This window comes from Mustela nivalis (genome assembly GCF_964662115.1).
Source record: "Mustela nivalis genome assembly, chromosome: 2".
NCBI classification, from domain to species: domain Eukaryota; kingdom Metazoa; phylum Chordata; class Mammalia; order Carnivora; family Mustelidae; genus Mustela; species Mustela nivalis.
Window position 1 is genome coordinate 155,860,374 of NC_139021.1, and position 13,045 is coordinate 155,873,418.

At 45.2% G+C, this 13,045-nt stretch overlaps 1 protein-coding gene across 10 annotated transcripts in view; it reads right to left on the minus strand.

Annotated features, from left to right (window-relative positions):
* BLNK (B cell linker) overlaps positions 1 to 13,045 on the minus strand; it is a 101,422-nt gene that overhangs the window by 10,511 nt on the left and 77,866 nt on the right. For all 10 annotated transcript variants that reach the window (XM_082722108.1, XM_082722102.1, XM_082722100.1 and 7 more), the window contains 6 exons: positions 12,246 to 12,327; positions 11,032 to 11,103; positions 5,316 to 5,385; positions 3,344 to 3,371; positions 2,470 to 2,512; positions 408 to 492 (listed from right to left, as the gene is read on the minus strand). In XM_082722108.1, the coding sequence (XP_082578234.1) occupies positions 408 to 492; positions 2,470 to 2,512; positions 3,344 to 3,371; positions 5,316 to 5,385; positions 11,032 to 11,103; positions 12,246 to 12,327 (380 nt within the window). The remainder of the gene's footprint in view (positions 1 to 407; positions 493 to 2,469; positions 2,513 to 3,343; positions 3,372 to 5,315; positions 5,386 to 11,031; positions 11,104 to 12,245; positions 12,328 to 13,045) is intronic.

Consider the following 13,045-nt stretch of genomic DNA (forward strand, 5'->3'; position numbering starts at 1 on the left):
AAGTAAGTAAAACTGTCCCCTTTGGTTTTATAAAAGGAAGAGACTTGATTAAACTGCTGGATTCTAGTTAAGGCCAATAATTAACTCAAATATTAGGTCTAAGCAGTTCTTGTAAAGTGTCTAAGTAGTTCCTTTAAAGTTTTTTCCCTATTTGACACTTTTTAAAATTTAATGAGCACTGGATATATACACAACTGATGAGTCACTGACCTCTGATACTAATAATACTGATACTAATAATATACTATATGTTAATTAATTGAATGTAAATTAAGTTAAAATTTAAAATATGCAATTGCAATGCAGTGAAATGTCAGATCTTTACCAAGCCCCACAAGCCAACGTCACTATGCAGTGTGACAATACAGGTGTTAGGGAAGCTTATTTTTAAAGGAAAGGATTCTTACTTCTGAGGAGGAGGAAACACTGATGACTGCATATTTTCTTGTCTGTGACTAGATGTTCGATGGCGTTCAGCAGGTATAGGCCTTTCTGCATTAAGAAGATGCTCGTATTAGGCTAGATTGAAATGTTTATCTCCATGTCCAAACCCAGCAACATCAACTGAGAAGAACCGGATTTGGTCTGCTGTCTTCCCATGAACCTAACTTTTACCAGGACACCTTCTGTTTATGCACCTGTCTATCTGGTGATGGGTCTGCATGATTAGGATGAGGACTTTTACCCAGCAGTGTTACAAACACACCTTCCCCTTCTCTGGCAATATCCATGGGTCTGAGCCTATGGGGCGGACCTTTAAGTGTGTGAGTATAGGCAGTGGCCAAAGACAAGCCAGTTCAAACCATGCCGATGTCCACCCCCCCATAGGTGTTACAACATGCCAGCAATTTTTACAATTAAGTGGCAAAATATCAGAGTTTGCAAATAATCTACTCATTTTGAAAAATTACAGACTTCCATTACAGAAACCCAAAAGGAATAAATGTAGTATGAATTCAAAGATTCAAAGAAATGGTAAGATAGACTTCGGGGTTTCTTGTAATGCAGTGATATTCAGAAGCTTTGCATCCCTGAAGGATGTTTGAAGTCTATGGCAAGTTACTTTGAGCAGCCATGTGAGATTTTTTTGTTCATGACTTTACAGCTTGGTAATTTCAGAAGGAGAAACAGTAAACACACTTGGTTCCCACAGCCTGCTGAGATTTGATCACCCAGCTTTGCTTCTCCAGTCCTGGAGGCTTCTTTCTCCCTTCCTTCCTTGTCCCTTCCTTCCTTCTGTCCATCCATCCTTCCATCCTTCTCTCCTTCCCTCCCTCCTGGGTGAGAAGAACCTGCTTACCTACACTGGGTTTGGATGATGGTTGCCTCTGTTCTTGAAACAAGTCACAAAACAGATGGCATGCCAAGCTCCTGCCCTAGGAGCCCTTTGGCAACAAGGACACCCGACATGCCAGGAGCTCATTTCTCTGCTGGTTTTCAAAGGCCTCCGAAGCCAATAGAGTCTGCACAGGGTGGAGCTTACTTCCTACAGACGCTCACCCTAAGACTCCACTATTACTTGAGCTCCACGCTCAGCAGGCATGGGACACTCTAAGGAATGGAAGGACAGCAAGGCAGAAGCCTCAAAGGACAGGCAGAAGAAAGGAAGGAAGACAGCAGAAAGCGGGGGGATACCTTAGAAATATCCTGGGGGAAAAAAGATGGGGGAAACATGTAAAAAACCCCCCAAGTGGAGCAGTTAAAGCAGACAGGCGAGTTGTAGGACACATTCAGGAGATGTCTGCCATCCATCACCAGAGAAACTAGGACATCTTATGGAGATGTGCCACGTTAACTCAGGAAATGGGGGAACCCTCACTCAGCTTTAATACCGGTTAGTTTCAGTTGTGAATTAGATGGGTTCAGGACTCACACTTCTATATAGTGTTTTAAGCGTTGAAAATATGGATAATTCTTACTTCTTTCTGTTTTTTCTTCCCCTCGAGTATTTTTCAAATACAAGTATTTTTTTTTAATATGGGAAAATTCTAATTAAAAGTATATGTAAGATTTTTAGGCTATGATAGGACAAAGGAAAACATTTGAAGGTGTACTAAAACATATATTTGAATTCAGTAATCATTTTTAAAAACTTAGCAAGAGAACTTCTTCAAATAAAATTTTAAAAATTTTATTACCTTAACTAAGCTATTAGTTTTAAGATATGTGTATAGCTCTGAATAAGGCTTCGTGTTTATGGCCACAGCACTATTTCTGGAAAGTTGTACATCTACAAACAGGCAGGTTTGGGCATGTAGACTATGGCTTTGCCCCACAGACACTGGGCTGAAAGCTCATGTCCTTACTACTCATTGCAAAGTAAAGGCCATTTTGTTTAGAAAACTGAGTTTCATACATACAATTGCCTTATGAATAGTGAAAACAATTTACAAATACACTTACACACAAATCCTTAATACAAATAACTTTAAGAGAACATACTCATCCTTCAGGGTAATACAGATTTACCTTCACAAACACTTGAGACATTCTGTGGAGAGGCAACTGGAATCTATTAAAAAAAAAAAAAAAGACAAGGATATTCCATACAAGTGGGAAGTGGAAATGAATGTCAAAGCACTATTAATAAGATAAATATTTAGGAGGACATTTCTTTGATGCATAGCTATTCTTTCAATCACAACAACAACAACAACAAAACCCACACAGTTCTCAGCCCGACCTTTGCATTAGGTGAGAGTGGACTAGAAGTAGGTCATGGAAGGATCAGTGTCATCCTGGTATAGGAACTTCCCTGCTCTGTCAACAGGGTTGATGGAAACTGTGGCCCGCTGCGGAGCTGCTGGCCCGTTGGTCTTGCACTTTGGTCTTCAGGCTACCCCTCGGTGCTTGCTAAGTGACTGTAGATATCAGGCTGGGGGTAGGTACTAGGTCAAGGTGGGCTTCCTCAAACAGTGGGCTGGCCCAGATTCCCTGCACTCCAGCCAGAACCCGAGTTTAGCAGGCCTATGTGCGCCTGATACACCATTAGCTCCCAGGCCAGCAGATGGAAAGCAGGCAGGCACCGTTAGCTCCCAGGCCAGCAGATGGAAAGCAGGGAAGGCAGATGTCAAGGGAGGCAGGGAGCTTGGCTTCCACCTTGGATCTGCGGCTCACACTCCGCGAAGCCACATTGGGTCAAGTGAGGATGAGCGCCTCCCCATGCAGCACCTTCCCCGGCTAACCAAGAATGCAGAATTTCTCTCAGACTGTCTGGGTGGCAACTTCAGTTGCTAGAATTGCTGTGTTCACCTTAGCTGGAAGCATTGTCAACTTTAAATAAGGGAATAAGCATCAGCATTGCAGGAAATATAAAACACATTTAAATGCAAAATAAACTTACTGTCTTCAGCGGTGTAGCTGGTTTTTTCCTGGGGGGATAAAAAGATGGGCTTTGTTAAAACATAATAGAGATGAAGCGGAGCTGACTACATACCATTTTACTCTTGAATTTAAACTAGTGTCATGAACGTGGTACAAGTGTGTTGGAAGACTGTCCTTGAAGGGCGGCGGCGGGGGGGTGGGGGGAGGACAGGATCTAGCCATGATCCTCCTAGCTGCAGATAGAGTCCACTGGCAGAAGGCAGAGAGTTAACTGGGGTAAACAGGAGGGAGAGCTGTTGGGGGGCCAGAAAACTGAATTCTTCCAGTGCTACCCCTGATTACTCTGTGACCTCAGGCCTCTTTCACCTAGGAAGCTTGTTGGAGCTTTAAGTTTCCTTGTCTATAAGATGAAGGCTAGCATCAGTATTTTCCGAGGCGGTGTATGCAGAGCCATCCCAGTCTCCAGCAGGACCCTCGGGCTAATGCCTGGGGCCACAGGTGGAGACAGGAGGACGGCCCGCAGGGGAGGCCGTCCCCAGCACCCTTCCTGCCAACTGTTGCCCTGCCTCAAGTGACTGTTCTCTACTAGACCTCTGCCCAGGGTTTCATCCCGAACAGAGAAATCCAAGGCCAACTCAAGTGTGAAAACCACTGGGATCTGTGGTCCTGAAGGGATTTTCTGAGCTAAGTTTGTCTTGGTTCCGATAGAGACTGTAATCTAATATTTTAATGCTGTATGCTTTCTCCTCTGTATTTTTTTAAAGACTCTCTCACCTTCTCTCTCACTTGCTTTGTTTTTGGCTGAGAGTTGGAAGACTGGGGTAAGAACACTAATAATTCCGAAGTGCCTGGCACTGGGTTAGGCTTTTCATCTGTTATTTAAACCTCACAGTGACCTCTAAAAATGGGTATTATCATTATGTTTCAGAGATTAGGGAATTGAGGCTCAGAGAGATTAAGTAACTTCCCCCAAATGATAAAACTGAGCCAACAAGAACTTTTGGTTAATAAATCCTTGAACTTAAGAATGTCTTTGCTTTGGGCTGCCTGGATGGCTTAGCTGGCTAAGCGCCCAACTTTTGCTTTTGGCTCAGTTTGTGATCTCAGAGTTGTGATCTTGGTCATGATCTCAGGGTTGTGAGATCAAGCCCTGCCTCAGACTCCAAGCCCAGTGCAGAGTCTGCTTAAGTTTCTCTCTTTCTCTGTCCCTCCCCATGACACACACTCTCTCTCTAAAATAAATCAATAAATCTTTCAAAAATGTCTTTGCTTTATGCAGAAGCAGAATTAAGATAATAATCATGCAGGCCGACTTTGCACATATTTAAGTGGACTTTTAAAATATCCTATTGAATCCATATAAAATTATGGGTCACTGTTTGTGATATTAACTTACTGCATCGCCTAACAATTTACAAAGCTCTTTTAAATTCAATAAGAAAGAACAGTTCTCTTATTTCACCTTGGGAAGGAAGCTCGGCTGTGTGGCTTGGATCAAACCATGGGGTGCATGTTGTGGGTGTATGTGTGTTTGTTTACAGATCATTAACTACTTGAAAGAGAAGTGGAGGAGGAGAAAGTAAAGATGAAACCTGCTTGTGGGTCTCAAAATTATTCAAGTGCTGGAGCTTCTGCGCGATGGAACTCAAGATTTAACTAACAATTTAGGGGAGGAAAGACTGCTAGTCTTCATTTCAGCAGGGGACCCCCTTGTCCACCTTAAGCCAGGGTGGTGGTGGAGGAGAACAGGACAGCAGGCCTTCATTTCCACACTCTTTAGGAACACACCTGCTGTGGCACGAGGTGCAAGTGTATCTGAGCTTGGGCAGGTGTGTTCTTCTGGGTGGAAATAGCGCAAAAGCACCCGCTGCCCCCCCCCCCCCAGGTTCTCAGGCAGGACCCCTTGGTGGATTCCAGGCAGGCCTGCCCATGACAGGAGTGGGGACCACCCACTCACACCTCACAGCTGACCCTGCACAGCCAGTACTCACCCAGCCCTGGGCAGCGGGGATGGCGCAGCAGGAGAAGGTGACTTCGCGTCCCAGGCCCCACTGTTACGACCTGCACAAACATACACACAGGTCAGTCCTCAGCTCCTGTATGCGGGGCTGATGGTCACAGTGAGGGTGGCCTTCCTGAGAAGCTCAGAAATACAGGCACATTTTTGGTTTCTTTTAGTTAAGCATGTCTAGGTGGTTATATTGATGCTATTGGGGAAAATCCGTAGGCCAAGATGATGACATATTTAAATAATGTCAATTTATAAGCTTGGAACCAGGATGTGAATTAGGGACCCCAGCTTAACATTTCTAAATGACTTTCTCTTTATCCCCCATGGGACAAGTGATTCTGATTCTGCAAGTTCAGTGAAAGGCCCATAGAGTTCCTACCAGAAGGAGCCAAGAGCACACACTTGCATCTGTGTACGCTGCACCGATGTGCACACCAGCGGTGCCTAGAGACGAGAGACACAGACCCATCACTCCCTCCCTGCCTATAGGCACTGCTTTTGCATAATCACACTGGGTTACAGTCTATGCACCTAACCTCACAACCGGAGGCTGTTCGTTCACCTCTGAATTCTCAGGGCCTCGGCCCATTGCACAGATAGATAGGCAGACTGAGACAAATGAAAAGCTACTGCCCAAATCTCATCTTCCAAGTCAAAGAAGGGACCCAGCGGGCCTTGTCCACTAGCTCACTTTCCCACTGGCTACTTAAGACAGAAAGCAGACAATCATAAGGGAGGAACTGAGAGGCTGGTAGAGCTTCATGGCTGAGACAGAGCAGGTCTCAAGGGGGAGAGCCAGACACGATGCCAACTCCCCTCAGCATCTCCTGCCTGCCTCCTCAGGCTGATGCTCACCTGCCTGGACATTACAGCTCTGTGAGCCAAAGGCTCTTTATTGAATTATATCAAACTGAATATATATTGTATTAAGAACCTACTACATTTCTAAGTCCACAATTCCTATTGGACCTACAGGGGATACTCTGTAAACAGAGGTTAGACCTATGCTCAGTATGTCTTATTTTATTTTTTTTTTTATAAATTTTTAAAAAAGATTTTATTTATTTATTTGACAGACAGAGGTCACAAGTAGGCAGAGAGGCAGGCAGAGAGAGAGGGGGAAGCAGGCTCCCCGCTGAGCAGAGAGCCAGATGCGGGGCTCAATCCCACGACCCCAGGATCACGATCTGAGCTGAAGGCAGAGGCTTTCACCCACTGAGCCACCCAGGTGCCCCTTATTTTAGTTTGCAAGATAAAGCACATATAAGTGAGCATGGAAGAAATAGTTACTAAGAATTTCTGAGAACCTGGTATGTGAAGAGCACCGTGTTAGGGGCTGTGGGAGAGCTCTGCCCTTTGGGATTTATAACCCGAGGACATGCACACGACATGCAACCGCATCTGACGGGACCACCTGTCCCAAACAAAAGAGAAGGGCCTCAAGAACAGTAAAAATTGAGGCCATAAAGCTCATTTTCCTGTACTTTACCAGAGAGAGGCCTTGAGGGCTTCACTCAGGGCCTATCCACTCGCCTTCTACATTCGGTTCTTACACGGGGCTGATTTCCGTGGATGCTCATAAGTTCGAAGAACAGCCAAGAGGGTGCTGTGTCACCTCCACAGCACCCCGTGAAGGAACGGCCTCTCCACACTTAGATGTTACCTGACCTTGATGTGACTTTGGAAAGCATTTTAGAAACATTTTGAAAAAGAGACTATGTTAGGAATTTTTCATATTTCACGTGATGATCAACGGAAACGTCATCAGGAGTGTGCGTCCAGCTGTGTTTCATGGGCCAGTGGACCAAACGGATGCTGTTCTTCACATTCTTAATACCTGCTTGACCCTATTAAAATACCCGTGGCTACTCACAGATTTTGATGGAAGATTTGAGGGAAGGGGGGAAAAAACCCACCCTTGTCTGAAAAATAAGGAAGTAGAAAGAAGGCCCAAGTCAGAATTTCCTCCCAGGGGTTTTCCCTTTTTTTCAATGCTATGGGCTCATCTGGCCTGGGTACGTTGTTGTTGTCATATTTACTGCCTGACTTCACTCCTAAGCTTCCCTTCCCTTCATATCTCCCATCTGCCACCATGTTCCTTCCCCCTTCCTTGCCCATAAATCACTTCTGTGATCGGGGGTTGGGGCGGGGAGCATGCCGTTCTATTCTGAGAAGGTAATCCAAGCACAGGTGGAAAACCCATGGTTTCTCATCAGGAAGATGAGGTTCTAGGTATTTCTTTGCCACCAAACTGGCTGGGTGGCTTCTTACAAGCCACTGAACCCTCTCTGTGAAATGGGGACACAACCACCTACTTCACCTAACTCAGAGTTCCTGTTGCAGGACAACAGGAGAAGTTTGAAAATGTAAAGAATTAGCTAAAATAAGCTAACATTACTGGAAAGGGACTGAAAGTATTTGAGGTTAAAAACATTATGCTAAGTGAGGGCGCCTGGCTGGCTCAGTTGGTTAAGCAATTGCCTTCGACTCAGGTCATGATCCTGGAGTGCCAGGAGAGAGTCCTGCGTTGGGCTTCCCGCTTAGCTGGGAGTCTGCTTCTCCCTCTGACCCTCTCCCCTCTCATGCTCTCTCTCTCAAGTAAATAAATAAAATCTTAAAAAAAAACAAAAAAACACAACATTATGCTAAGTGAAAGGAGCCAGATGGAGAAGGCTTAATACTGTATGCCTCCATCTATATGAGGGTCCAGAAAAGGCAAATCTATAGCAACAAGAAGCAGATCAGTGGTTGCCTGGGGCTGCGGGTGGAAGAATATTCACCAAAAACAGGCGCAAAGGATCTTTGGGAGTTGGGGTGGGGATGGAAATTTTCTAAAACTGGATTGTAGTGATGGTGAAAAAACTCTGTAAATGTAATGATTTATAAAAAAAAACAAAAAACAAAAAACAACTGCATTATACATGTAAAATGAGTGTGCTTCACGATATGTAAATTATAACCCATAAAGTATCTCGGTAAATGAGATTATCACTATTTATGTTTTAGCATCTTATCAACAACCACTGTGTCTCCAGGTGCCGAGCTCTGTGCCAGGTACTTTGAATGTGCCATCTCGAAGCGTCACCTAACATCCCATGGAAGGAGCAGAGGCTCAGAGAGGTTAAATGGCAGGGCTAGGGTTGAAGAGCAAGGCTAGCTGAGCTGAAAGCCAGGTGGACACTTCCTCTCCAGCCAGTTCCTCCTAAAGTTACTCTGGGGTGTGATTTGGCAGATCAGGTTCACTTGTTGTTTCTGCTTTATGTGGGGAAAGATTAGTGAAACAGAGAGCTTTTGTGGATGCCCATGGAAAGATGGAGAAAGACTATCTTATCTCATAGGCTGGAGACCATCTCTGCTGCTCTGGGCCAGAAGTTAGACCCAGTGGCATGACTGGGGTAGGACAACCTGGTCCCCTCTTTGTGACCAGGATCCTTGTTTTCTGGCAAAGCCAAATTCTTGGCCGGAATATTCCAAGGGAGAAATTGAGCATGTGATAAAGGGAGAGGTGTCCAAAAGCATAATAAAAGAGAAAAATCAGCTTTGTTTTAATTGTACTGAGCAAAAATGATGCTAATGTTGGCACTGCTGGTACTTACCCAAGTTTCTCAACTAGGAAGATGACCTACTCTTTGTTTTTCATGGATCACCTCTCTTCAGTTTTACATATAGTGTTGGTGAGTTTCCTTATCCTTAACAATCTCAATGCTGGCACAGGAAGCCCTTGGGATTTCACTCTCTTCTAGCTGTTCTAGAAACTCTATTATTATTAGTGGGGCTTGCACACCCGCTGGAGCGTCCCTCCTCTCAAGGACTGTGTGAGCTCTAACCAAATAGAGATTTAATTTAACTACTTCAGAACAGTTCAGCTTATAGGTAAAATTCAACTTGCATATTAGCAGGGGATTGTAAATTCCCAAACTCCTCCCCTGTTTTAGGAAATGAGAGAAAACATTTTTTAAATGCTACCTCCTTAGAGGAAGTTCAGAAATCCCTGCCCTGTCTACACTCTTCTGACAAATGCTACAAATAAATCAGCCAGGGGCTGCACAACTTTCTTCCAAATCACACTAAGAGATAAATCACCAAAACTCTTTAATCTTTTCTGTTTGTTTAGACCAGTGGTTCTTAACTGGGAGGATTTTGTACCTGCCCCTCAGGTACCCCCACCGCCCCAGGGGACATCTGGCAAAGTCTGGAGACATCTCTACTTATCGCTGCTGGGGAGGGGTCGGTATTGGCATCTAGGGGTCAGGGGAAGCCAAGGGTGCTGCTAAACACTGCAAGGGCACAGAAGCCAGCATGACAAAGAACCATCTAGTCCCAAAGGCTAGCTGTGCGGAGGTTGAGACACCCTGAGTTAGGGTAAAGCTCTAGGTGGAAAGAAAGACACAACTGTCCCCTGGGATGTGTCCAGGGCCCTCCGCCAGACTGGTCATGAATCAAGTCATGCCAAACAAAGGATTCAAAAAATGATGTGAAGAGCTATCACCTTAGGAGTGAGATTCCTATGTTTACTCAGCTTAATTCCCTCCCCTCCAAGGCCCAGGTGCAACTTTCTTCTCCATGTTTTTAGGAGACAAGAAACGTAGAGACTACTCAGCCTGGACCCCTCCGGCTCTGGAGTCTGTGCGGTCCTGAGACTGCGCTTCTCCGTGTGGAGCACAGAGCAGAGGTGAGAGCGTCCCTGCACCTAATCCACTGTGAAATCCTTGGCAAGCACCTCAGGAGCCGTCAAAGAGCCAAAGCCACATCCATGAACCAGAGGCCGGTGCCATGGTGCGCTGCTCCGACAGACAGAAGCCTGTCTATCTAGGCACTGTCTGAGTCTTTAAAGCCTAGATTAGGGTGGTAGCAACTAAAATGGAAAAGCAGATTCAGGGAAAGGACATAGCAGAGGCTTTGGGAAGAACACAGGCCCTCAGATACGTGGCCTGCTGGCTGACAGGCACAGAGGACTAGGCCTGGTCTATGGGGAGGGATGCCATGAATGCACTGAGCCTGAGGCCATGGGAATGTCAAGTTGTTCGGAAGAGAAATCAGGTCAAAGTTGGACACCAGAGAGTTATTGGCTTACACAAGTGAAACCGGAAGAATGGATGAAGCCCAAGGACATGAAAGATAATATTCTTTCTCTAGCACCTGCTGTGCCAGGCACTGCATGAAAGCTCTCCCATGCACAATTCCAGAATTCTCCTGTTGCAGGGCAGGGACTCTTATCTCCATGTACAGAGGAGAAAATCTGAAGAGTGGAGAGGCAAAGGGCAGGCCCAAAGTGGTACACCTGGCAACTGGGAGCACTGGGATTCCAACCCAGGTCTGTCTGCTCCAGAACTCAAGCTCTTCACCACCACATTATTCTGAAAGAAGAGTGGAGGACTGAGGATCAAGTGGTATAGACCCCCTCAGTCAGCACAGGGGTAAAAGGAGGAGAAGCCAGCAAAATGCCCAGTGAGGTAGCAGGAAAACCAGGACTAGCTCACAGAGAGCTAAGTGGGGGTGGGAGGAGCCCTTTAACATAGGGGCCACCAGACAATGGAGGAGGAGGACAAGACTTTCTGTCACAATTTATTAAGAAATTCAGAAAGACAAGTGATTATTTCTTAATATTTGGTTTAAGTTGTTTCTCTTATTTGGAAAAGACTGAAAAACCAAGCCCCCAAACATAATCATTTCACCAAATCATGCGTGTACTTTACCTGAAGCTGTCCCTGGAGGAGAGGCTGGCTTTGAGGAGTTATTTGGCTTGACAGATCTGTTCACCATGGGAGCTTAAACACACAAACATACACATACATATAACAATCACAGATACAGTTCACTGTGGAAGATTCACACTTAGGGAAAAATGCACCATGGAAATGGGGGGACCAGGAAATTTGTAAAGAATGGGAAATACACTTAATAAATAATCCATGATAAAAGACTTCTCAGAGGAAACATCTTTAGAACAAACATATTAATGATTGAAAGGATAATCAAATTATTTAAGATAGGGATTTTGTTAAAGTGAACACTGGCTTTGCAATTTTGGCAGCCAAACCGATGGTCTAGGAGATGAAAGAGGTTTTGTTTTCTTCAACAAGAGAAGACCAAATTCCCACCTCTCCTGCCATATGCAACACACAGCACTTCTCTTGCATTTTCTGGGGTTTTGGAGCGAGGAACAATGTAATATCTACTTATGGTTTCATGCTGATGGGTGGCAGAGGAGTTCAGGTGGGTCTTGAAGCTGCTGGTGCTATCTGGGGAGGCGGGAGAGGGCTGCCACTGATCAGCAGAGTGAAAACAGAGTATGACTGCTTCAGAGTCCAGTCCGTGAGATGAGTAATGCCACTCAAAGAGGTGTCCTTTCTCCACAGTAACTCCATCCGGAATGAAATTGACCTACTCCACTCCCAGTCTGAGGGTACGTGGCACCGGCCTTCAGAAATCATTTGCCATCCCATTTGTTATTCCACGAAGGGCTTACCAACAAAAAGTCTCCCTTCGCCTGAGACAGCATTACAATTCCATGGTCAGGACACAGAGCGCCTTTCGCTCTCTCACATCTTCCGCCCTCTGTGCACATCGTTCCTGTGCCATAGTTTTGAGGCCAACATGGTGGCCTCTGGCTCTGTGAGGATTAAGTTTTAAAGGAAATCCCTCCTAAGTGAGAACAGTTAAATAAGAACCTAGATGCTTTTGGAACTTGAGATGGTAGTATTAGAGCACGGGAGGGGGTGGAGGAAGAAGGGTGTGAATGAGATGAGTCTGTCAGGGATGGGTCAGAAGACTCCACCATGAAGGTGGTGGGTTAGCGGGGGGTGAGGGGTAGAATTTGTGCACCCCCTGCTGCTCCCTACCCAATAGTCTCTTGTGCCCCTCCCTCAACTGCTACAGCATTCAGATGCTTAAAACTACAAACTCTTGCCTTTTTCAGCTGGGAGTGAACAGTCTTCTGTGGGGTGAATGTAGTTCTCATCTTCATCATCCACAGGGACCACATAATCAACCTGGAAGAAGTACAGACGTGAATCAAGAGGAAGCTGTCCAATCCAGGCTTATAGTCTGGAAAGGAGTGTTTTGTTTTGTTTTTTAAAGATTTTATTTATTTATTAGATACACACACACACACACGGAGCGCACAAGCAGAGAGAGCAGAAGGCAGAGGGAGAAGCAGACTCTGCTGAGCAAGGAGCCTGATGTAGGGCTGATGCCAGGAGCCTGAGATCATGACCTGAGCTGAAAGCAGGTGCTTAAATGACTGAGCTACCCAGGTGCCCCAAGGAGTGGTTTTTTAAAATACCTTTTTTGAGATCGAATTAAGACACAATTAAATTCCTATGTGAAGTGTATAATTTGGTGGGTCTGGTACTCTCAGAGTGTGCAAGCATCACCACAGTCTAAGTTTAGAACATTTTTGTTACCCCAAAAAGGAGCCCAGTACCTTGAGTCACTCCTCATCTACCCCTTCCCCAGCCTAGTCAACCACTAATCTTCTCTAAGATTTGCCCAATCTGGGTGTTGCATAGAAATGGAATCACATAATACATAGTGACTTCTTTCATCTAGCATAATAATTTCAAGTTCAGCCACAGAGCATGTCAGTATGTCATTCACTTGTGTGGACAAACAACATTCCCCGTCTATGAATGTACTGCGTTTTCTTGGTCTATTCATCAGATGGTAGACATTCGGGTTGTTCTCACTTTGGGGCTATCATGAACAATG